The following is a 22,832-nucleotide window of genomic DNA, read 5'->3' as shown; positions in this document are numbered from 1 at the left end:
CTTCATGCTCGAGACTGTCCTCAACCTGGGTACCTTTGAAGAGGCTTGGGGCAAGGCCACGGATGATGTAAATTATGGGAATAGCAACTTACAGAATCCGTGAGACCCCCATCCTCCCCAAATTCCACAATTATTTGTCGGGGCAAGGGTCGTTGCAACCCACCCTCAGAAAGCCCCAAGCGCAGCGATCTCAGACTCGAGAAGCCTCGCCGAAGAGGTCAAAGGCCATATTTGAACGCTCGAGTGAGCGCCGCTCAAGGGTCCTTAGGGGCTGGGTACCGACGAGCGAAGTTCTTGACAACCTTGTCAGCGACAAGGACGTTGTGTCCGATCTCGACTTTCTCGAGATTCGGAAAGAGAACCTATGATAAAGAATCAGTACACAGCATTTTATCGAAATAGCTGTGACAAACATACCAAAATCCGTCTGAACAACTTTGCCCAATCTTCGGGCAATCCGTGGAGAGGCCATCTCCATTCCGGCTCACTTCCGCCATAGCTGCTGAGGGAGAGGACGGTGACCGATTCGCCCTGGATGCGTGGGATATGAAGGCCATCCATAAGGGTCCGAATGTCAGAGTCGCGACTGCTCCCTCGAACGCACAATTTCAGTACCCGCAGCTTCGGGAAACGAACATCCCTCAGCGCGGCGTCAGCAACGTGGGCGTCTCCGGCGTCTCCGGTGGCCAGCTCGGCCAGCTCGACATGGTCAGCGTACTGTTGGCGGAATTCGGCCGGGACCTTCGCGAAGATCACGTCTAGTGAGCGAGACACGGCCGGCGTGTCCATCGCACCCATAGTGTTCTTCCAGGTTCGTTGACGTTGAATTATCTCTGTATACCACGCTCGGTTAAGAGTCGCAAATGGATAGAGATAACCGGCCTGGTCCTCCACATAGGGCTCCCGCTTGGTACCCAGGCCAATTTTCCATGGCCGGAATTTCGCTGGCCACACCCACTGCTTCTTTCCCCCGATGTCCCGCGACTTCTTGTACATGAAGTCGTCAAGTCCCTGGACCTGCCAGTGGACAATCTCAGAGACCAGCTCTGACTCGCTGAGCGGCGTTTTTCTTGGTGATGCTACGCGGCCAGCGCGGGCGAAGAGTTCGTCGAGAGCGAGTTGGGGCCATCGTTGATGATAGAGAAGAAAAAAAAAAGGTTGGACAGGAGCTTCACGGAATTTATACAGTTCTTCGAGTGAATGACCACATTATGAATAGCCATTGTATCTCGAGGAAGATATTGCAATAGAACAATAGATGAGCGAGTGTCAGACTGAAAGCTAGGGGAAGATGGTCTCGAGACGATGTCACGATAGTCTCCAAATGTGGATGGAGGTCGCGACCCGAAGATGGTATGCGCGGGCGGTCGCGGCCCGAAAATGGAGTTGTAGTTCTGACCCGGCCGCAGATCGACTAGTGGTCGAGGTACGACTTATGGCAACGGTGTCAGTTGTAACGGCTCGAAACGTGGCGTTCGTATTCCGCCCGCGGTTTGGTATACCGGCTGCGGGTCTCTAGCCAGTGTATTAGGTTGTCCTAGGATAACGTCCTCCTCCTCCAGCTCTAGAAGCGGAAATCCGTTAAGCGCAGTCGACGACCTCGTCGCCTGGTGTACGAAGTTCCGTACCACTCCTCTTAGGGTACGCTTTATCTTAAGCGCCCAGTCAGCCGGGTAATAGAGGCCTGTTATTGGGTTCTGCGGCAACGATAGTTGTAGGTACTGGCTCGTCACATAACGAACCTAGGATAGCAGCAGTTTATCGAAGATCTCTAGATACGGGTTAGTATCGTCTAAAGCGTAAAGATATAATTGATAGGCTGTTAGGATAAGCTTCCGTAGGGCTCTATTAGTCGGTTCTACCTGCTCTGTTATAGACGCTGACGTAATATGCGGGTATAGTGGCAATAGCGACGTCGATCAGTGACCACATGACCGTGCCCCTCTGCCGATACCCGAAAGGATGGCGGTCCCATAAGAGACAGAAACGCGTCTGAGCGTCGTAGGCAGGACTAGCAACGCGCGCAGGTATACGACAATGCTTAAACACTCTACCGCTGGGTCGGGTAGCGAGGCAACCAGCGATGAGAACCGTACGCTGGGGTAATCCACCCTTAGGGTAAGCTACCCTTAGGGCCGTCGGCGTAGCGCGCAACGGCCAAGAAAAAATAAAAATTCAACTGAGGGGGTTTCACCCGGCCCTCGAAATGTTCTTCTGGCGTGGCCAGGACGTGCTACCAGTTGTCAGACTGAAAGCTAGGGGAAGATAATGATGATGTATTCTGTGCCCGGTTGCCGGGAGCTAGTTATCTAGGGGATGCTGACTCAGCATAAGGCTGAGCCAGCCGAGGGCTACAGCGAGCTGATAAGAAATGGAGGTATATGAGAGGTAAAAGTGATTTTATACAATGTTATTGTCAATAGGGTCAATAGCTTCAATCAGATTCAAACATGAGAAGCCAGTGAGTAGTTGAGCCATTGCAGACGAAGAGGAAGTGCAGCTAAAGTAAGCAAGTATTGAGGGAATAACAAACAAAATTGAATAAAGATGAGACCATAGAGATTAACGTATGATTTATTGAAGAAAAATAGGTTTTACATGTAATATGTACTGATTCTTCAAGCCTCAAGGAAGAAACTAGGGATTCCGAGTAGGTTACTTGAATCGTCTCCATTCTGATTCTCGTAGTACATTGCCAATAAGTAATTTCATGCTTGCTGAGTCCTGATTATTATGGAACTGTAATTTGATAGTTTTGAGCAATCTAGAAGTTTCCGCTGAGGTTTGTGGTGACTTCTCCTTGATAACTGAGGCTATCTCATCTTGATCTTCATCGTCTTGCGGGGTTTCAGCTTGGGAGGGAGAACGCGGAGTTTCAGCTTTGAAAGGCAGGTGGAAAAGGTGTTCCCAGCATTTCATAGCTCGGTCCTGAATATCGGGCAGCTTGTTGAGCTCTTCAGAGATTGTAATGCGTGTGGCGGCGGCAACGGCTTCAGTTTTGTCCGTTAGGGCAGTCTGTTGAAGTTGGAGCTGGCGGTATGTAGACATGTGCTTGCGTAGCCGTCTCAAATCGTCGATTTCTGGCTCTATGCGGTCCAGGTTTTCCATAATGCTTTTATAGGGGACGACAAAATCCCGGAGGATTTTTTCCTCGCTATCGGCTTGGTGAACTTGGTTTTGCGCTACCGCTCCGTGGACTTGGCTTTGTGCCTCAGGAGTGCCCGGTAAAGAAGACGGTAAGGAAGAGCTGATGCTGATTGCGTTGTTAGGTTGCGCCTCGGCTTGTGTGGTGGTCTGGCGTTGTCGCTGACTACCGTGGTTGGACCTGCTACCAGAAATGTAGCAGTAAGCTTGACCTCCTTGGTGGGGGTACCATAAGCTATGAAGCTATGACTAAGCTAAGCTTGTGACAGCATGGAATTCTGTTCATATCATAGTGATAAAAAAAGAGCGAGCAATACCATAGACAGGTAGAAAGGAAGATATGGTAGTCTTGATAAACAAGGTCAAGTGATCCCAATGTATAGCAATCAATGAATGTAATTTAAGAGTGAGACGAGGCCAAAGATGACGGAATGAGTTGGAAGTTGTGAATGGAAGAAGTGTTGAAGAAGGGATATATAATGAAGGGAAAAGAGAAATGGTTTGAGACAAAGGAACTCTCTCTCTCAAAATGAGGGATTGCTATTGACTTGATAGTGGCCATATGCATTTGCCATAGACTCGGGTACCGACAACAATGATATCGGGCTGCCCCACCCACTGCTGCGGGTCTACCGGCACGGCCCGCAACCTTGCAGAAGCGATCCAGCGCCTGGGAAACTCCCCCAGGGCTGCCTCGATGACATGGCCTACCGCAACCTACATCTGCTAACCGAAATTGGCATGAAAATTGTGAGGTAGATACCTCTATGCCGAAGCAATCACACGAGGTTTATGTCTCGCTAAACCTATAAAGGGGACGGAGTACAGAGCACGATAATACCTAATAAATGTGAAGAGATAATGCGTACACCTAGATAGAGAACAGAAAAAGGATGCGTGGAAAATCAGTTACGACAAGAAACAAGTCATCTTACTGCAAATATGCGAGAAGGAAGGTTGCAACTGATGTTGGTGGTCGGCTTAGCATTGGACATCTGGAAATAACGGGGTTAATAGCGTTAAACCCGAGACAGTAGGTAGGGATAACAAAGGCTTGCGGACAAGTGGCCCGCCATTATCGTTTTATATATAATCCTAAGACCCTTCTGGTCGCTTAATCCACGCATTCATTATCACGACCATCACAATGGCTGCCACTCCTGTTTCCACACCCCAGCTCACGAATAGCAAGCCGGAGGGCATCAACCTCTATGCTCGCTTTGCCCTTGCCGGTGCACTGGGCTGCTCCGTCACCCATGGCGCCTTTACTCCGGTCGACGTGTACGTGTTCTCAATTGGTTCTCGCTCCAGCTCTAGCTTCAGCTCCATCACCAACATCGACTAAAATAAAGAACTTCCGCATAGTGTTAAGACAAGGATCCAGCTCGACCCTCTCACCTACAACCGTGGTATGATTGGTAGTTTCCGACAGGTCATCCGTAACGAAGGCATCAGCGTTCTTGCAACGGGCTTCGGGCCGACCTTTGCAGGATATTTCATGCAAGGCGCCTTCAAATTCGGCGGTTATGAATTCTTCCAGCAGAAATCTATCGATGTTCTCGGTGCGGAAAAGGCTAAACAGAATAACACTGCTGTTTACGTTGTTTCAGCTGGTTGCGCTGAGTTCTTCGCCTCGGTTGCGCTGTGTCCCCTGGAAGCAACACGTATTCGTCTTGTCTCGACACCTGGCTTTGCTAATGGTCTGATCGATGGTTTCGGGAAGATCGTGAAGAATGAGGGCGTCGGCGCTCTTTACTCGGGCTTTGGTCCTATCCTCTTCAAGCAGTACGTTCATTGATCCGAGACTCCCTTATAGTTTGGTGAAAACAACATGACGAAGAGCTATAACTAACATATGTATAGGGTTCCTTACACAATAACCAAGTTCGTCGCTTTCGAAAAGATTTCAGAGGCCATCCTGAGCCAATTTGACAAGTCTCAAATGTCAGCTGGTGCCTCGACCGCTGTGAATTTGGGATCTGGTCTGCTGAGCGGTTTCGCGGCTGCCATCGTGTCTCAGCCCGCTGATACCATGTTGTCTAAGATCAACAAGACGAAGGGTCTGCCTGGTGAGAGCACTGTCTCTCGGCTGATCAAGATTGCTGGTGAGCTTGGTCTGCGTGGATCTTTTGCTGGTCTCCCGACGCGTCTGTTCATGGTTGGTGGCCTCACTGCGGGCCAATTCGCCATATACGGCGATATTAAGAAGTTCCTAGGTAAGTGTGATTCTTTTCTGCTTGGTTTTCCTGCTCCACTTGACACTGATACGAACTAACTTCGTTCACAGGTGCTACAAAGTAGAGAGAAAGAACGTTAGATTGTATTGTCCACAGTTTAGAATACGCATTAAATCATTCAGTCAGTATAGAGATGGAGCCTATCTGTATATATCTACCTAACTAGCCACTTGTGACCTGTGTTAACGTTTACAAAGTGGCATAGCGGCAATAGCCATGTAATCGACCTAGGCCAAAACTAGACTCACACCCGAGGGAGAGTTCAGCGAAGCGGAGGCTGACCGGAAAAGTCGGACAGCAAACAGTGGTGATGATCTGACACGTACTCGGCCCACATCGCTCCGACTCTGAGACGAAAGACGGGACGCGACATACAATCATCGGCATCCTGCAGCGCTAAAATTGCGGCTGCAGAAACTCGTTACAGACCTTGTCCGCCTTTAAGATTATTTGGTGACTGAACAAAACAATAGCTTCCATTCAAGCCCCTTTAAAAATATGGTCGACTCGAAAGATTCTCGTACTTCTGACTTACATTGGACGTGTCGTGCAAATCGAAGATGTCCTAGTGGACTGTTCGTTAAAGTTGACGTTCTGCTTTCCTTTCCAAGCTCGAGATAATGTGTTGCTTCTCGGCTCGTCTCGCGCTTGTTGGCCTCCGGCAGGGGAGTCGTTAATGGAGATATCTGGTTGACGTATCGCTCTAGCTGGAGGTAAGGCTCCGTCTGCTGGGGGAACGCGACCCCAATGCAATCAGTGTGCCTTGTTTTAGAAGGATGCCAAAAAGGCTGGTCTGGGAAATAGCGGCTTCCGTCAACGTGTCCATGGAATGTGGCCATTAAGACTTGCATCTTAAGTCCAATAAGCTCGGGGCACTCTAGGGCTGATTTCGGAGTTTACACCGTAAGTCCGAAGTCCGTGATCGTCACCCTGGCCGGGGTTTGCAGGTCGGTTCGAATAGTAACACCCCATATATTCACATGTATCATACAAATATCATATTCGTTCATTGATTGTGTACTCCGTACACACGAGTTGATTTTGATGGATGAGTATCCTGGCATGGTACCTTAGATAGACATATCTTTGCCATGCCAGATGGTGACCGATCTAAGCTTGTTATGAACACGAGTTGCCCAGGGCACATTCTCTTTCCCAGCATTTTGCAAGCAAGCTGGCAGAGAGACGGCATCAATCATACTCTGTGTGGCACCGTTCCCGGATCATGGAAGGAAACTGTGCGCATCACCGACTGTCGAGGCGGAGACAGAAAAGGAGTTCTGCGATCTGTAGGTATGCGAGCGTCGCCAGGGCCCAGTCCTTACTTGACCAAGTGGTCTTGCCGGGTATTGCTCTGAACCGTTTCATGAATTTATATATAATGAAGGCGACTGCGTTGAAACTTCATAGTGAGAGTGACCGAGTTGTGGCTATATGCAGATGTCGATTGATAAGATGCGCGACCTTTCCAGCGATGAGGGTGTTGGGAAAGACAGTCACGCCGAGGTGAGCGACGACGCGACGCGACGATGTAGTGCAACTGGCCCGGGGAAACAACGGCAAATGGTACAGCCTTCATCGTCGGTCGGTTGGATACACAAAAAAGAAACATCAAGGTTGGAAGTGTCGGTCATTGCCGTGACTACCTACGAATCTCGGCTACGGAGATTTACACCCCTAATGTATTCCGTGGGACTCGTCAAGTGGCAATGAGAGCCACGACTTCAGGAACGTCCACGAGAAAGCCTGGTTTGATGTTTGATGCAGACCTACATGGACCTCATGCATATGGTAATGTCATGGTCCCTGTGATAGATGAAGCAGCATGTGCTACGGCACCCTCTGCCGACGCTGTCTCGTGGGGGCTACGGTGAGATGGTGGTCAGAGGGATGTGGAGGAGAGAAGAAGAAGAGAAGAAGAGAAATGGGGGGAGGGACCCTTTTATACCCCCAACCCACGTGCCTTTCCAAAATGGACACTCTCCATCGCACCTTCCCTGATGGTCCTATGTCACATGATATCAAGGTAGGTGCATACAAGAACAAATGCCATTACATCAGATTTGGAAGAACATCTTGTTCGTCCCTCTCTTCAACTAACACACCACCCGAGTCATTGGACAGATGGGATTGTTCAGGATGTTGACAATTGCCAGTCATCTTGAGGTATTCTGTACTGGCCCTGCAAGCCTGCATCTCATTTTGACACTTGCAACCTTGATGATGAAGGGGGTATTATCCATCAACCAAACACGGATTCAGCAAGAACATTGACAAATGATGCGTTCCGTATTATTGCTGATTGTAGTCGTGGAGCTATCAAGGCTATCAACCAGGATATTGAGCCACCTAACGTTGAGACTCAAATTCCGCAACAACGTGCCTCGAAGCAAGACGTAGTCGGACAAGATCTTTTGGATGCTATCAATAATCTTACAACCAATCATTAAAACTTTAGCCAGAAATATGTTAATGATTGGTTGTAAGATTATTGATAGCATCCAAAAGATCTTGTCCGACTACGTCTTGCTTCGAGGCACGTTGTTGCGGAATTTGAGTCTCAACGTTAGGTGGCTCAATATCCTGGTTGATAGCCTTGATAGCTCCACGACTACAATCAGCAATAAGCTCAGTGTCCGGAACCAAGCCCTGACACATAGTCACTGCCCAGCTATTGGTCTTTGCAATTCCTCATGGCTGAGCAGAGATAAGAGCCAAGTACCTGCCGACAAAGCCAATCCCACGGCCACGCATTCACACCTGTACAAAATATTACGCATTCTTACGTTTCGAGGGGACTGTTGGGCGGTTGGATGGTCACTGACATTCAGCAGGGGTCGCTGAGAGAAATCGACAGTGAAAGTGGAAGAGTCGAGACCAAGCAGTATACGTTCCCGTGTACGGTTGGTGCATAGAGCCATGACTTCTCGGATCGGGGCGATAGCCAGTGGACGTTGGTCTTCAGATGGAGGGAATCCAATTTACGCAGACGGAAATTGCGAGATGCTGATATTAGTGGCCTTACAATCAAGGCAGCAAAACATCACATCGAAGACTATGAATCGTGTGCTTCACAGGTTCAGCAAACTCGCCGGATGAACCGAGTCAAGATGTAGTCGGCCCGACGAGTATGGAAGAGGCAGAAGCTTACATACTTGAGCTTATTGAAGAACGCAGTGTCGGGTCTGTGAAGCATAACAAAGTGTTTTGAGTCTGGAGATCTGTAAGCATTAGATGGGTCACTGCTCGCAATATACCTAAGAGAAAGCTTTCAATGTCCCGCGGCTTGGATTTAGATTGGCATAGAAGCAGAAAAGAGAGCAGTGGTTAGTGACCCACTGGATAATATATCCGGGATCTGTTTTCTTCTGCATGAGGCCTCTTTTGGTTACTGCCTCTTTTGGTTGCTGCATCTGTATCGGAAACCGCCCACATGGCCTATTTCGATGTGTTACTGGCAATTTCCATATGCAAGTGCTTCGAGACTTGACCTTGGCCTTGTTCACCTGGGCAAACCCCTTTGATTAGAGAATTTTTCAACCTTGAACGGGCCCGAGTATAGAGCGACCGCGACATAATAGGCATATTTGTGTGGAGAAATAGTTTGAGACGTCATTCTTGGAGTCTTTTTAGCCCAACCCGTGACGTTTCTGTTGATTTCATTTGCATAGCTGATTGGCTCAGAATGAAGTGGGATGGCGATTAGACCGTCTGCGAGACCTCCGCTCTTGCGACTTTGGCGGGGTCGACCCGCTTACCCGCCGAAGGAGGCCATCAGATTGGACTTCATATTGCGAATTTCCACATGTGCTGGCTTTAAATTGATGATGTATTACATTGGGATATTAATCTCGCATACTTAAAGCTACGCTCCCGTTATTTTGTACATTCTTGTTCAGACTAAAGCTTGTTCTGTTTGGAGAAACAGCCATGACCACTGTCACTACCACTACTCCACCTCTCAATCAGTCTTCGTTTGAGTGAGTTGACTGTATTTTCTTCTGAGCAGGCAATTTCTAATTGGGGACGCTAGGCTAAGTGGCCCATATGGCGATTGGAGAGACGACCTTCACAATCAAGGCTATGCGATCATTAAGAATGCCATCGACCCAAAAAAGGCCCAGGACTATCAGCGCAAAGCTCTGGACTGGCTTACATCTTTCAACACAGCCCTCGACCTTGATGATCCTTCCACGTGGACCAATGACAACTTACCGGTCCAAAGCAAAGTGAATACATTCAATGGATATTCAGTCACCCATGAGAAATTCATGTGGGATGCTCGCATGGAGCCAAAGGTACTGGAGGCATTTTCCAAGATCTGGGATACCGATGAGCTCCTCGTCTCGTTTGACGCGCTGAACATCACTCTGCCCAACCGAGAAGACAAGCCTGCTCAAAAGCCATGGCCCCACGTGGATCAGTCGCCAATGCGTCGCGGGCTCCACTGTATTCAGGGAATTATCAATTTAAGCCATGCGGGTCCCGAAGATGGATCCCTTATGGTGTTTCCGCGGTCAAACACAGTAACCGAGGAGTTCTTCGACACTGAGACCGATCCATCCACCTGGGAGCAGAAGGACCTGCGCCTGTTCAGCGCGGAAGAAATTCAGTGGTTTGAGTCTCATGGTATGAAACCATCCAAGGTGCTTGCGGAGCCGGGAGATTTACTCGTGTGGGATTCACGTACGGTGCATTGGGGTGGGGAACCCACCGTCAACAGCAACACGATCCGAACGGTGATTTATGCATCCTACGCCCCCTTTGAGCTAGCCACGGAAGAGAGCCTGAAACGAAAGAAAGAAGCTTTCGCCTCTTACCGAGCAACAACTCATTGGCCCCATGAGAACATAGTGATCCGCAATGGAGTGGTGCATCTCCCAGATGGTAAGGTCGACCCCCGCAATCGATATATACCGCTGGAAGTGCCAGAGCACACAGATCGGTTGCTTCAACTAGCAGGAGTAAAATCTTATCGGTAAATGAATATAATTTCTCACTTCGTTTTGTTTTTGGCGCCCAGATGAAACTAGGCACGTTTGATTATTAAGGGGCTAAGTTTTGGCGTTTGCTGACGACCCCGCAGTGAGCATTTGACGTCGATCTTCCGTATTGCTCACAAAGCAAATATGAAATCATTTGAATCTCGCCCTCCCGTCGACTATCCACGGAAGCGTGCATCAATCGCATGTAATTTCTGTCGGCATCGGTAGGCTTTTAATTCCTCGCTTTGGACCGTCACTAACGTATACTAGGAAACGGAAGTGCGATGGACAGAAGCCGACATGTGGCCTCTGCACCGATGCGGGGGCTCAGTGTGTCTATCAAGAAAGCGACAGGTAGAAAGCGTCACCTCGATGAAAAGGGTTCCTAGATAGTGACGATCCACAGGGTGCAAGATATCCCCGCTGAAATCCTGCTTCGCTTGACCCATCTGGAAACCCTGATCGAGCAACAGAAGGACGCCATCACCGAGCTCGCAGCCCGAGTAGGCGCTTCGTCGGATCATCCGGGTCGGTCAAGTTCCTCTATCTATGCCTCGCAGCCTAAATACGACTGGGACCCATCACCGGAGCATGTATACGATAAATCCTCCTTCGGCCTGTTTTCACCGGAGAACACCTACGGCTCTGAATATGCATTAACCATTCCTTTCGGTCATCATACGCCAACTGGGAGCCTATTTGCGTTGGATCGAGTCAAAAATTTGGTTGGCGACTACCCTCAAGACTTTTTCAAGCAGATAGAGAAAAAGCGACCATTCAACAGTATCCAGGCCGCAGGCATACCTCAAGCTTTTGAACAAATCGACGTATCCCGACTGCATCCTCAGGTCACCAAACCTCTAATCACCGAGTTCCTCCATCATGTCCATGCATTCTTCCCAATTGTCGAGCCGCAGCTGTTACAAATGCTTTTTGACACTTTCTCAACGTACACCAAGGTCAACAGTATCCAAACTTCACTTTATCTCGTGATTCTGGCTCTCGGAAAGGTCTCCACGAATCCTCAACGGATTTTTGATGTTGAAGCGGACAAGGATTTGAGTGGGATGGAATATTTCGCTTCCGCATATCACTACTTGAACAACTCATTGATAACGTCCTTTACAGCGGACCATTTGTTGCCTTTAGCTTTATTTTACGGCTCGTTGTATCTGCGCTACATAGGACGCCCAATCCAAGCATGGCAAATGATTCGTCATGCATCTGGTAGTGTGCAGATCATGATATCTGAGTGAGTGTCTTTTCTGATATATGTTCCCGCTAGGATATTGACACGGATTGGATATAGACTACATGACATGAACACACACGAAGAGCGAGCGAGTCTCTATCGGATAGCTTGGGCCTGCTTCATTCTCGAATGGTTAGTATACTATCTGGCATTATCTTGCATTCAGCTAACAAACTATGCCCAGTGACGATCTCGCCGAATTTAATTTCCCTCCCAGTGGTATTGAAGTCCTCGTGGATAGATTGCCCTTTCCTCGAATTTCAGAAGATAGCCGAAACGGCCATCTTGTATTCCTCGCCATGTGCTCGATTCGAAAGCTTCTCAACCGCGTGCACAGTGCTCTGTATGCAAAACCTGACCAGGATAATTTCCATATCAGCCCTCCGCCCCAACACACAAGTGACACCCCCAGTGCGACTCCCCAAAAGCAGTCGATTACATCTCTTAAGACAATCAGCGAGGAGCTCGATCGTCAATTGGAGGACTGGTTTGGCTCGCTCCCAAACCCCATCAGGCCAACACTGGGCAATTCAATATCCGCAGATCACCCTTACGACACTTACATTCTCGCCCGGTACTATGCCACAAAACACATCATCTGCCGTCCGAGCCTTGTTTTTGCTGCCCACAGCCAGGGCAGTACAGTATTGCCAGAGTTTATTTTCGCGAATTGCAAGAAGTGCGTTGATAGCTGTCGCAAATTCATCTGGGCGGCATCGCTTCTTATGATGCAGAGAACACACTCAAACTGGCATCGAATGCAAGCGTAAGATCATATCTCTCGGTCCAAGGTGGTTCCAGCAGGCGAAGTTTACTTACTTTCCACATCTAGAATTTTGGCTGCCATTTTTACTCTCTCGACTGCGAAAACCACGCCGGCTTTAGAGCCCCTTGTTCCGGACTTCGATGAGCTAGTGAAAGAAGCAATTCAATGCGTTGAACCATGGGCGCAGTATTGCGAGACCGCGGATACAGTCGTCAGCATGTTGAAGACAATCCGCCAGAAAGTGCGAGTGTTAGCTCGGGGAGCTTAGTAGAGAGTCCCTCGGTCTATACTTGGGTAAATATAGTATTTTGTTGATTCGCATTTGCATGTATATTTGTGAGTTTAAATGTGCCGAAGATCATCGAGACTACCATTTTAAGCCTATTGAATATATTGTCGTTTCAAAGAAGTCCACGGTGTGTTATCAGTAAGCCCGTGAACCCCACGCGCTGCGGGGGATTTCGGGAAAGCGTTCAACTCAGACAACACTTCACTTGCACAAGAATATGTCTCCGCCACGACTGACGAGCCAGATTAATTATATTCGTGGTGTTCGACTGGCAGGAGAGCCGTCCACCTGGGATATCCAGATTGGATACCCTACAGACTCTCCTCGAGGCACAGTCACCTCTGTGACCCCGCATGAATCCTCTACTAAGGATGATTTCGAGTCTCCTCTAGCCCTCCCAGCGTTGGTACACCCTCACATTCACCTCGATAAAGCTTTTATCCACAGCGCACCTGAATATGCCCCATTTCTACCTACAGCCGGCACATTTCAGGAGGCTTTGTCCTCCACGACCGAGGCCAAACAACAATTCAGCCATTCTGATATCATTAGAAGAGGAGAGTGGCTTCTTGCTGAGTCTGTTGCGTCGAGTGTCACCGCAATGAGAGCATTTGTGGAGGTAGACCATACAGTGCAGCTGATCTGTTTAGAAGCTGCTGTTGCTTTGAAAAACCAATGGAAAGATTCTTGCGATATCCAAATCGTTTGTTTTGCACAAGATCCTATATTCTCTAGTGAATACGGAGAGCAAAATATGGAATTTCTGGAAACTGCTCTTCATAAACATTCTCAAATCGATGTTATTGGGACAACACCATATGTCGAATCTAGCCCTGAGGCTGCGAAGCAAAACATCGAATGGGCGATTGATCGTGCCTTGAAGCTGAACAAACACGTCGACTTTCATCTCGATTACAACCTCGATTCAAAGAAAGAGGCTCTGGTCTGGCATGTCTTACAGACCCTCAAACAACGAAGCTGGACTATCCACTCAACAAACAAGCGTGTCATGCTTGGTCATTGTACACGACTGACATTGCTCACGGAGAAGGAATGGGCCCGACTGGCAACTGAAATCCACGAGAATGAACTCCCAGTCAGCTTCGTGGGTCTGCCAACAAGCGATATGTACATGGCGTCAACTCCCAGAATGAGCGGAGACTGCAAGCCTCCGCAAGATCGTCCGAGAGGCACTCTACAGGTCCTAGAGATGATCCGGAAATATGATCTAGATGCAGTGATTGGGGTGAACAATGTTGGTAATTCATTTACGCCATGGGGTTTGCCCGATCCGTTATCGTTGGCTTGCCTGGGTGTGGGAATCTACCAGGCTGGAAGTCAGGCGGATGCTGAGCTACTCTATGAATGTGTCTCGACACGAGCCAGGGCGGCTATCGGGCTCGCGTCCTATTCGGGTTTATGTGTAAAACAGGGGTGTCGGCCAGACTTGTTGTTGGTTCATCATAGAGATGATACTGGGTGTGGTGTGTCTCGGCCGCGAACAAATGTTGCGGAGGTTGTGTGGACTCCACCGGAGAAATTGAATAGGGATGTGGTTTCTGGTGGACGACTTAAGGTTTCTCCCTTTGCTGTAGCGGATTCAGACGCTCTGTATGAATTTTGATTTGGTTTCACACGACCGTGGCCGTCGAAGAAAGTGGTTATATGTACATAACGGTCCATGCGAATTGGGCGATTGAAAGATACGAATCTACACATTTCAGAGCGGAAATTTCAGACTGGTGCAAGCATGCGTAGAATTACTCGTTCGATAAGTAATAATGAATCCGTAGATACCAATATTGCATCATGGACGCTCAAGGATCAAATAGACACAAGGCATCGAGGGCTAATTGGTCGTCTTCGGCCGCAAGGCGTAGAACTGCACAGGCAAGAGGTTGAAAGACGGTGGGAAGCCCTTCTGGAGTTCCGACTTGACGACCTCCATGCCAGCCGCCTCGAAGACTTGTCTGAATTTCGCATCTGTCCTCGTGACACTGCTATCCTCGCTGTCGTACATATCTTCTTTGGAGAAATGCGTGGACAAGTTCTCCTTGAAGACCATCAGGCCATTTTCAGTCAATGCCTTGCGGCATCGCACGGTAGAGTCAATGAGCTGTGAATCGGTGAGGTGGCCCGCACACCACTGGACCCAGATCAAATCGTATTTCTTCTCTGGGATCCAGTCTTGAAGGCCACGCGTGTAGATGGTTCCAATGACGCCGTCTCGTTTCAATTGGCTGTCTTTCATCACTTGTGTGAACTTGGCTACCGGCTCTACCGCATCTACCACTTCACAGACGTGGCTCAGGAAGCCCTCTGTTACCCGGCCGACGCCAGCGCCACAGTCCACACCCCGGTGGAATTTGCCTTCAGACTGGAGTTTGGGTAGTAAACGGCGGACCTTGGCTAGGAAAGCTTTAGACCCCTGTAGATCAATGCGTGACACTGAAGGGAACTCGCCCAGCATGCTGGCCGTGGTGGCTGGCACGCTGTTCCAGTATTTTAAGGAGGCAGCATGGTCGATTTTGGAATCCGCCGCGACGTTTGACTCTGGCATGTTGGAAGTGACGATGTCTGTACAATTGTTTATCGGAACATCCGTAACTAACCTCGGAGGAGATGTCTTAGGTAATGAATGATGTGGACGCGGAAAATCTATCTATCCCTATCACGTGATCATGTAAGTGCAACGTACTCTACAACATCAACTGTCAGGATGTCCTACGCCGTACGTCGTACATTATATCTTAGAATGTACGGAGTACAACATACAGCAATAGACTCTATCAATATATACAGAGTATAATTCGCACACTTCATTGTGATTGGTTTCCTTTGTCTTTGTCTCACTAAATCTTCCCCCTGTGTTCTTGGCGATCGACTTTAAATCACCCTAATTGGCCTCATAAAGACGTGATACGCTAGACGAGAAAAGAAGACTTCGAGGTGGGCTGTGCTATGATCGACAGGGATAAAACGGAAAAATCTCGATCCCCAATAACCCTGGAACCCTCTTAGAGGACTCAGCTCGACAGGGCTTGGGGATTACGTGTAAACACTGGGGCGACACACCTGTTGAACCGACGTTGTGATTGGAAGTGCGCGCTAGAGCGTCTCCATAGGGTCAACTGCCGATCGTTCATAAATCATTTCTTCCCCTTATCTTCCCTTCTAACCACCTCTTTTTTTTCCTACTCACCACAGTCATTCTTTTATACTGTTTTTTTAACTTTCATCATGGCAAACGGTCGCTCGTCGCAGGATGAGCGTAAGCTGGAGGGCGGTGCTCCTGCCCCCAAGGACAACGGCCTCCACCCCGGCTTCTACATTGCGTACGTAACATCTACGTGAAGGCCTCGTCGAGCATGAAACTAAGACCCGACTCTCTAGCCTGTGGATTGCTCTGAGTTCCAGCGTCATCCTATTCAACAAATGGGTCCTTGCGAGTGCCAAGTTCAGTATGGACCCCTTATCTCTGATCCCCTATTCATGTTGGACTGTGCAGCTAACCGTTATTGATTCTAGACTTCCGTGAGTCCTTCCGCCAATCGAGTTTCAACCGCAACCGGAGGAATCAATTACTGACATGAGGTACCAGCGCTCTTCTTGACCACCTGGCACATGGTGTTCGCCACGGCGATGACCCAGATCCTCGCCCGGTTCACTACCGTGCTGGACTCCCGCCACAAGGTCCCTATGAACCCGGCCACCTATACGTGAGCAACTCCGATGAGATATGAAATAGCTAGGACGGCCGCAGTCCGACCGGAATGCTCGATCACTAACCGGTGGATTTGTGCAATGCAGACGCGCCATTGTGCCTATCGGTATCATGTTCAGTTTGAGTCTGATCTGCGGTAACCTGGCATACCTCTACCTGAGTGTTTCCTTCATCCAGATGCTTAAGGTGCGTTTGAACCTGGGGTTGACCTCAATTGTATTAATTGCGATCTCCGCCCACTCTTGAATGCTAGGCTCGACTCTATGCTAATATTCTCTAGGCTACCAACGCTGTTGCAACCCTGTTGGCCACCTGGGCTTTCGGAATCGCCCCTACCAACTTGAAGACTCTCGGCAACGTGGCTCTCATTGTTGTCGGTGTTGTGATTGCCTCGTTCGGCGAGATCAAGTTCGAAATGGTCGGCTTCCTCAGTATGTTATATGTCCTACTCATATATTTGACATTCTAGTCCTAACAACCTTACAGTCCAGATTGCCGGTATTGTCTTCGAGGCTCTTCGTCTTGTCATGGTCCAGCGTTTGCTCAGCTCCGCTGAGTTCAAGATGGACCCCTTGGTCTCTCTCTACTACTACGCCCCGGCCTGCGCCATCACTAACGGTGTCGTCACCCTTTTCGCTGAGGCTCCCCGTCTTACCATGGGTGATATCTACGGTCTCGGTATCGGAACTCTCATTGCCAACGCACTGGTTGCTTTCCTTCTTAACGCCTCTGTTGTTTTGCTGGTAAGTCATCTCATCCCACAGATAGTAACCACTTCGTCTAACACACCAATAGATTGGCAAGACTTCTGCTGTTGTCCTGACCATGGCCGGTATCCTCAAGGATATCCTCCTGGTCGGAGCCTCCATGTTCATTTTCCGCGACCCCGTCACTGCCCAGCAGTTCTTCGGTTACTCTATTGCCCTGGCTGGTCTGGTGTACTACAAGCTCGGTGCTGAGAAGTGCCAGAGCCTTGTTACCGATGTGCGCCTCCAGGTTGGTGAGTACAACCGCAGCAACCCTGCCCGTACCAAGGCCATCCTCATCGGTGTGCCTTGCGTTCTCATTCTGCTTGTTCTCTACAGTGGTAGCTCCTCCGCCCCCGCTGCTGCTGCTCAGGTGACTCACTAAGCACGAAAGAGCATACGTTGGCAAACTGAAGCAATCGATGGAAATTTGGAATACCCGGAGCACATTCCGCGTGGGCCTATTGTTTCACGAATCCAAGCTCGGGTAAATTATTCCGATGCTTATGTTAAATTTTGATAAAGATTGTGTCTTGTCTTGTCTGGACAGGACAGAACATGCATGTACAGGTAGGGGACATAGACGATATTTAGCTGTTTTCATTGGGGATAGGATTTATAATAAACGGCTGTATGAAATTGATATGTTGTATCAACTATATATTGAGTCCTGGTATTCCCTTCCGTACAATGATTGTAATTCAATGTCTCAAGGTAGACATCTTCGCTTGTATCATATTACTTTCATGGATAACGCTTGAACCAAATATCTACCAGGCCATAACAAACAGCCCCGACGGTAAAAGTAGCCGCAAAGACAGAAAACCCGACGACATATACAGGCGAGTCTTTTGCTGGAAACAGGGCAGTCCCATATAACTGCGCCAATCCAGCAACGGCAGGTATCCACGCGAGCATGATCGCACGAACATCACGAGTAACCGAAGCCAGAGACGTAGTAGAAAACGAAAGAGCAAGCGCGCTTCCCGTCCAGAGAGTCATGCTAATGAAGCACAAAAACACATATCGCGCAGTATTGTTTCGAATGCCCGCTATAAGAGCGAAAAACACCATCCCGACTATCATATCTCCCACCAATAGCTGTGCCCTAGCATGGGGTTTGCGGTCAGCCAACCAGCAAATAGGGATAGCCGCAGCTAGAGAAGTAATATAGAGCGGAGCTGTCATGTACTGCGCGGCGGTAGAGGTGTACCCCATCTCGTGGACCAACGTTGGATAGAAGTATGAGATAGCCCCAGCTCCGGATATGGTCATGTAGCCAGGGATCAGTACCCAGGTTCGCCAATTCAAGAGTGCTTTGAACAAGAGTACGAAGATCGAGGTGGTCTGGTTTTTCAAGTCGCCTTGGTCGGCGATTCCGTCTTTGAGGAGTCTCTGTTGGGCTAGCTTTCGTTCTTCGGGGGATAGCCCGCGACTGCTGTGCGGGTAGTCGAGTAGAGTCCAGTGGACGATCAGGCTTATCCCGGCAGTTGCGAGTCCTTCGACAATGAAGAGCCATCTCCAGCCGCGGATACCGTGTGCGCCATCTAATGTCGATGTGATAGCTCCTGAGATTACGCCCCCGAATGCTCCTGAGAGTATACCTGCGGTTAGGAAGATTATGAACCGTTTGGATCTGCTTCGAGTAAGTGATATTCAAGGCTGTGCTATTGTAGAAACAACCTACTGCTCGTTCTTTCGATACCATGTGGAAATTAAGAAGATCACGGCTGGCTTTATCAAAGTTAAAACCGGATTTATAATATCCATCGAGTCACTCACACTGAACCCTGCTTCGAAGACCCCAAGAAGGAATCTCAGGGCTATCAGTTGACTTTGATGACGGACAGCACCTATTAAGGCTGCGATAGATCCCCATGCGAATGTGATTATTGGAAGGAAAACTGATGGGCGAGTCCGAGAGAGAATCATGCTGAATCTAGTCTTAGCGCTTTTCATGTGGAAGACACAAAGCTCTCGTCTTACTTGGATGGCACGGCAGAGATAGTATAGCCAATCACCCATACTATCACGGCTGTATAGTATTGATCTGATGTGAGGTGCAGATCCTCTTCCATTCCGGCGATTTTTGCAAGACCAATGTTCGATCTGTCCTGGTACTTTTAGCGGAATATAGTTGGCAATTGATATGATAGATTGAAATACCATGTAGGAGAAAAGGTAAAGAATGAAGACTGAAGGCATCAAATAGAGATCGATCTTTCGGACGAGCTTCTTCTCGGCGTCTACATCGATCGTGATACAGGTATTCTCTGGGTGCAAAGCCTGGTGTTCGACAGATATAGACATCTCAGCATACACTTGCCAGGTCAAAGGGGGATATTGATATAAAAGCAGCCTTTTTCAACCACTTCTCATGTCTAGTCTGGAATTAGTGGACTTATATCATCAAATTTACGGAATCGTCGGTCTACAGGAAGAAAAAGGGTTGAAGATACTGAGTGGTTGTCGACGACCTTGTTCGATACGAACATTCCACAACATTGTTTGTCTCGTAACAAAGCCCAAATCAAAATATTTCAAGAATATGGCACATAGGACCTTGGTATGTCTACAACTATACCGAAGAAATCAACAGCTACCTATGTAGAGATACCATAGTCAACTGACTCTATAAATAGCTCAGACTAGAAGTCGTGTATTGTAGACCTATTTGAATCCGATACTTATTCATAAACGACATTTTTAATTATGAAAGCCCAAACTATTTACGCGCAAAGTTGGCCGTTCTTGTGTTCGTGGCTGTGGAAATGTGTCATTGTTGCGCGTTCGGGCCCAGACATGTCCCCAATGTCTTAAATTTCGCTCTTCTGAATATTCACTCGACATTTGTCCCTGCCCATCGAATTTATCACCTGGACAAAAGCGACAGAACAAATATCTGCCCATGGCGACCAATAGAGGGATTGTTGTCATATCAGGAGGGAGCGCGGCCAACAATCTCGTCGATGTATTCAACGCCGTCCGTGAAAACAAGAATTGTCCACTTAGCTACATCATCCCAATCAGTGATAACGGAGGATCCTCTTCCGAGTTGATTCGAATATTCGGTGGCCCTGGGATTGGTGATGTTCGGAGTACAACTTACGCCCAACACTTCGCATCTCCCCTTGCTAACTTGTCGGACAGGTCGATTGGTACGCTTGATTCCGGATTCGTTGACAAACCCTGAGAGGTCAGCCGTCAAGGCATTGTTTAACCATCGGCTGTCTGCGGAAGCAGGCATCGCAACCAATGAATGGCAGTCCATCGTGGACGGCACATCTGGGCTATGGACAGCTATCACCCCCGCCAAGAAAGAGTTGATACGCTCATTCTTCAATGTATTAAACCTGGAAATTCTGAAACGAGCCCGACCGCCATCATCAACCTTTGACTTCACCTCAGCAAGTGTCGGAAATCTTTTCTTGACTGCCGCCCGGCTGTTCAGTGGAAGCTTCGAAAGTGCCATCTACCTACTCGGGAGCATATGCGGCGTCCCGTCAGATCTGGTGCGCGTGATCCCAGCAATCAACTCCAATTTCTCACACCATATCTCTGCATCGCTTGCGGACGGAACTGTGATTGTCGGTCAGAATAGTATCTCGCATCCAAGCGAGGCGACGGCCCTCGAGCACAATCCCAGCTCCAGGAGACCAAGTCTGCTCCTTGCCGATGGCGACGATGACTATACGGATTCCGAAATGTCGGACCCGACAATATACGAAGAGGATCATCTTCCTGGCTCTCTGGCAACTCTCCGCAACAAGAATATCAAATTCAGTAAAACCGAGAATGAAGATTTGAGTTCTCGAATCACTCGCATCTGGTACATCAACCCCTACGGCCAAGAGATCCGACCACCCGCAAACCCACGAGTGCTTGAAGCAATAAACGACTCCCAGGCTATTATCTACAGTATCGGATCCCTCTACACGTCAATCATCCCTGCTATCATCCTGCGAGGCGTCGGTAAAAGCATCGTTTCCAGTCCCGCCCGACACAAAATCCTCATTTTGAACGGATCATTGGATCGGGAAACAGGGCCTCCATCCGCACCATTTGTCGCGTCTGATTTTGTGGAAGCAATTGTAAGCGCCGGAGAAGAGAGCCGTGGACGGGGTCCGATTTTTCATTCTCAGCATCAAAGTCACAACTCAGCGACTACTTCGGTGCAAGAAAATGTTCGAAATTATAGAGCCCTTCCTTATACCAACTATGTGACTCATATCTTGCATCTGGATGGTCCGGGGACACCGCATGTGGACCGTGAGCGGCTCACACATATGGGCATTGAAACGCTTCGTCTCTATGGGCGAAAAACCACGGCCAAGGATGGAGATAAGGAGACCGTTGTGGGGATGCAATATGACCCCAATGCCCTTGTGCAGGCCATTGAGGTGGTATTGGGGAAGAAAGGGGATGCAATGGTTCGTGGGGGATTGGGAAATGCGCTAGGTCGACGGAATACACTTGATCCTGCAAGAAGAGACCGAAAGGATATGCAATAGTGTCTATTTAGAAGTTAATATTGTACTATAATAGTTCGAGGTACAACTACATCTACACACCATATTAATCAATGGAATCCATGGATTTGGAACTCCATTTGTCAATCCCAGCTCGTGAACGCTTATGCAAAACCCTGAAAAAATACCACCCATGCCCATGCTCCGATTCGCAATGCCGCAAGAGTCGAGAGAAAAACAAAGATTTGAAGAGAATAAGGAAGCGGATATAAAGGCTCTATGGGCCAGATACGGGAAGATCACTTCGCTTTTTTGTTAGAAACAACAGCGGAATGAGATTCTTAGACTTCCCCGGCATCTCCTTTCGCGAAATCGGTGTGCGGCACACTGGGCAGGTCCCCTTGTGTTGTTTTGAAGAGTCACCGCCACGTGTCTGCTCGCTCATCTTCAAGCAGTCGATAATGCACTTGTGACAAAAGAGATGTCCTAAAGATAAGGAGTCAGTAGAAGCCCTAGCATGCCTAAATCCAGTATAGTAGAGAATCAAGAACATACCGCACGAGGTACTCGTTGCGTCCACGGGCGTTTCCATGCAAATGGGACATTTATAAGAAAGTAGAGCGGAAAGGCTTGAATCACTCTCCGCTGAAGCCTGCGCTTTTATAGCATCCTCCCTCTGTTTGGCCACTGTTCGAGCGAGTGCGGCCGCGCCTGAGTCGTCGGTCATGTCGATTGTTTCGATGGGCTCGTTTTCGGAGAAAGCCGAAGGGGATGCGAAGGATCCGTCGTGCTCATCGTTCCAATTACGGCGACGCTTGACGCCGCGGGTAGTAGTGAACTGTCCATGTCGGGAAGAGGTTGCATGGTCCGGGGCGGCAGGCGGGGAGGAGGATAAAGAGATAGGATTTCGCCGTGATGATCTGGTTGTCAGGTCGACAACATCAGCCCTGTTTCTGCTCATTGTAACAGAGTGGGAAGTAAGACTCTTTCAAAGAGGTTTGCGTTAAGGTTGAGCGAGGGCAATAGTCTGGAGTTGGGAAGGAAAGCCGTATGCAGCTCTGTGCTGCCGTGTGGGAGAGGATGTGAAAAGATCTAGGATTAATGGCCGACGAACAGCCTCAGGAGTTTGGAAGATTTCGCTAAGACAAAATGCAGCGACCGTGGGTTTAAGAAGAAGAAATTTGTCGGCAAAATCGGGGCCTTTCAGCGATCAAAGCAGA

The 22,832-nt window shown here is 48.8% G+C and overlaps 11 protein-coding genes across 11 annotated transcripts; 5 read left to right on the top strand and 6 right to left on the bottom strand.

The window, feature by feature from the left end:
• Positions 1 to 254: 254 nt before the first annotated feature.
• Positions 255 to 1,129, bottom strand: N7518_002134 (uncharacterized protein; the record flags this gene model as incomplete). Its single annotated transcript, XM_057183062.1, has 3 exons — positions 255 to 362; positions 418 to 1,017; positions 1,052 to 1,129. 3 exons carry the CDS (start codon positions 1,127 to 1,129, stop codon positions 255 to 257), a joined length of 786 nt encoding a protein of 261 aa, XP_057044512.1.
• A 1,526-nt stretch (positions 1,130 to 2,655) lies between these two features.
• On the bottom strand, positions 2,656 to 3,108 carry N7518_002133 (uncharacterized protein; the record flags this gene model as incomplete). The annotated part of the gene is made up of 1 exon (XM_057183061.1): positions 2,656 to 3,108. One exon carries the CDS (start codon positions 3,106 to 3,108, stop codon positions 2,656 to 2,658), a length of 453 nt encoding a protein of 150 aa, XP_057044511.1.
• A 1,183-nt stretch (positions 3,109 to 4,291) lies between these two features.
• N7518_002132 (uncharacterized protein) lies at positions 4,292 to 5,445 on the top strand (the record flags this gene model as incomplete). Its single annotated transcript, XM_057183060.1, has 4 exons — positions 4,292 to 4,425; positions 4,510 to 4,929; positions 5,008 to 5,360; positions 5,432 to 5,445. The coding sequence occupies 4 exons, from the start codon at positions 4,292 to 4,294 to the stop codon at positions 5,443 to 5,445; spliced, it is 921 nt and encodes a 306-aa protein (XP_057044510.1).
• A 2,405-nt stretch (positions 5,446 to 7,850) lies between these two features.
• On the bottom strand, positions 7,851 to 8,039 carry N7518_002131 (uncharacterized protein; the record flags this gene model as incomplete). Its single annotated transcript, XM_057183059.1, has 1 exon — positions 7,851 to 8,039. One exon carries the CDS (start codon positions 8,037 to 8,039, stop codon positions 7,851 to 7,853), a length of 189 nt encoding a protein of 62 aa, XP_057044509.1.
• A 1,272-nt stretch (positions 8,040 to 9,311) lies between these two features.
• N7518_002130 (transcriptional regulator family TF) lies at positions 9,312 to 12,652 on the top strand (the record flags this gene model as incomplete). The annotated part of the gene is made up of 8 exons (XM_057183058.1): positions 9,312 to 9,361; positions 9,415 to 10,359; positions 10,468 to 10,590; positions 10,637 to 10,696; positions 10,773 to 11,618; positions 11,676 to 11,750; positions 11,803 to 12,384; positions 12,451 to 12,652. The coding sequence occupies 8 exons, from the start codon at positions 9,312 to 9,314 to the stop codon at positions 12,650 to 12,652; spliced, it is 2,883 nt and encodes a 960-aa protein (XP_057044508.1).
• A 238-nt stretch (positions 12,653 to 12,890) lies between these two features.
• N7518_002129 (putative zinc metallopeptidase) lies at positions 12,891 to 14,297 on the top strand (the record flags this gene model as incomplete). Its single annotated transcript, XM_057183057.1, has 1 exon — positions 12,891 to 14,297. The coding sequence occupies one exon, from the start codon at positions 12,891 to 12,893 to the stop codon at positions 14,295 to 14,297; it is 1,407 nt and encodes a 468-aa protein (XP_057044507.1).
• A 225-nt stretch (positions 14,298 to 14,522) lies between these two features.
• N7518_002128 (N-terminal protein methyltransferase) lies at positions 14,523 to 15,233 on the bottom strand (the record flags this gene model as incomplete). The annotated part of the gene is made up of 1 exon (XM_057183056.1): positions 14,523 to 15,233. One exon carries the CDS (start codon positions 15,231 to 15,233, stop codon positions 14,523 to 14,525), a length of 711 nt encoding a protein of 236 aa, XP_057044506.1.
• A 680-nt stretch (positions 15,234 to 15,913) lies between these two features.
• On the top strand, positions 15,914 to 17,528 carry N7518_002127 (uncharacterized protein; the record flags this gene model as incomplete). Its single annotated transcript, XM_057183055.1, has 8 exons — positions 15,914 to 16,008; positions 16,067 to 16,134; positions 16,202 to 16,207; positions 16,275 to 16,392; positions 16,484 to 16,583; positions 16,678 to 16,828; positions 16,884 to 17,140; positions 17,193 to 17,528. 8 exons carry the CDS (start codon positions 15,914 to 15,916, stop codon positions 17,526 to 17,528), a joined length of 1,131 nt encoding a protein of 376 aa, XP_057044505.1.
• A 359-nt stretch (positions 17,529 to 17,887) lies between these two features.
• N7518_002126 (MFS transporter) lies at positions 17,888 to 19,453 on the bottom strand (the record flags this gene model as incomplete). The annotated part of the gene is made up of 5 exons (XM_057183054.1): positions 17,888 to 18,779; positions 18,831 to 18,877; positions 18,926 to 19,076; positions 19,130 to 19,257; positions 19,310 to 19,453. The coding sequence occupies 5 exons, from the start codon at positions 19,451 to 19,453 to the stop codon at positions 17,888 to 17,890; spliced, it is 1,362 nt and encodes a 453-aa protein (XP_057044504.1).
• A 598-nt stretch (positions 19,454 to 20,051) lies between these two features.
• Positions 20,052 to 21,654, top strand: N7518_002125 (uncharacterized protein; the record flags this gene model as incomplete). Its single annotated transcript, XM_057183053.1, has 2 exons — positions 20,052 to 20,241; positions 20,294 to 21,654. The coding sequence occupies 2 exons, from the start codon at positions 20,052 to 20,054 to the stop codon at positions 21,652 to 21,654; spliced, it is 1,551 nt and encodes a 516-aa protein (XP_057044503.1).
• Positions 21,655 to 21,889: 235 nt separating this feature from the next.
• On the bottom strand, positions 21,890 to 22,573 carry N7518_002124 (uncharacterized protein; the record flags this gene model as incomplete). Its single annotated transcript, XM_057183052.1, has 2 exons — positions 21,890 to 22,098; positions 22,168 to 22,573. 2 exons carry the CDS (start codon positions 22,571 to 22,573, stop codon positions 21,890 to 21,892), a joined length of 615 nt encoding a protein of 204 aa, XP_057044502.1.
• Positions 22,574 to 22,832: the final 259 nt, after the last annotated feature.

The sequence above is a fragment of the Penicillium psychrosexuale genome (assembly GCF_028828465.1).
Source record: "Penicillium psychrosexuale strain IBT 29551 chromosome Unknown utg000002l, whole genome shotgun sequence".
NCBI classification, from domain to species: Eukaryota; Fungi; Ascomycota; class Eurotiomycetes; order Eurotiales; family Aspergillaceae; genus Penicillium; species Penicillium psychrosexuale.
Note: the sequence above shows the minus strand (reverse complement) of the source record. Positions and strands in the feature narration are given on the sequence as shown.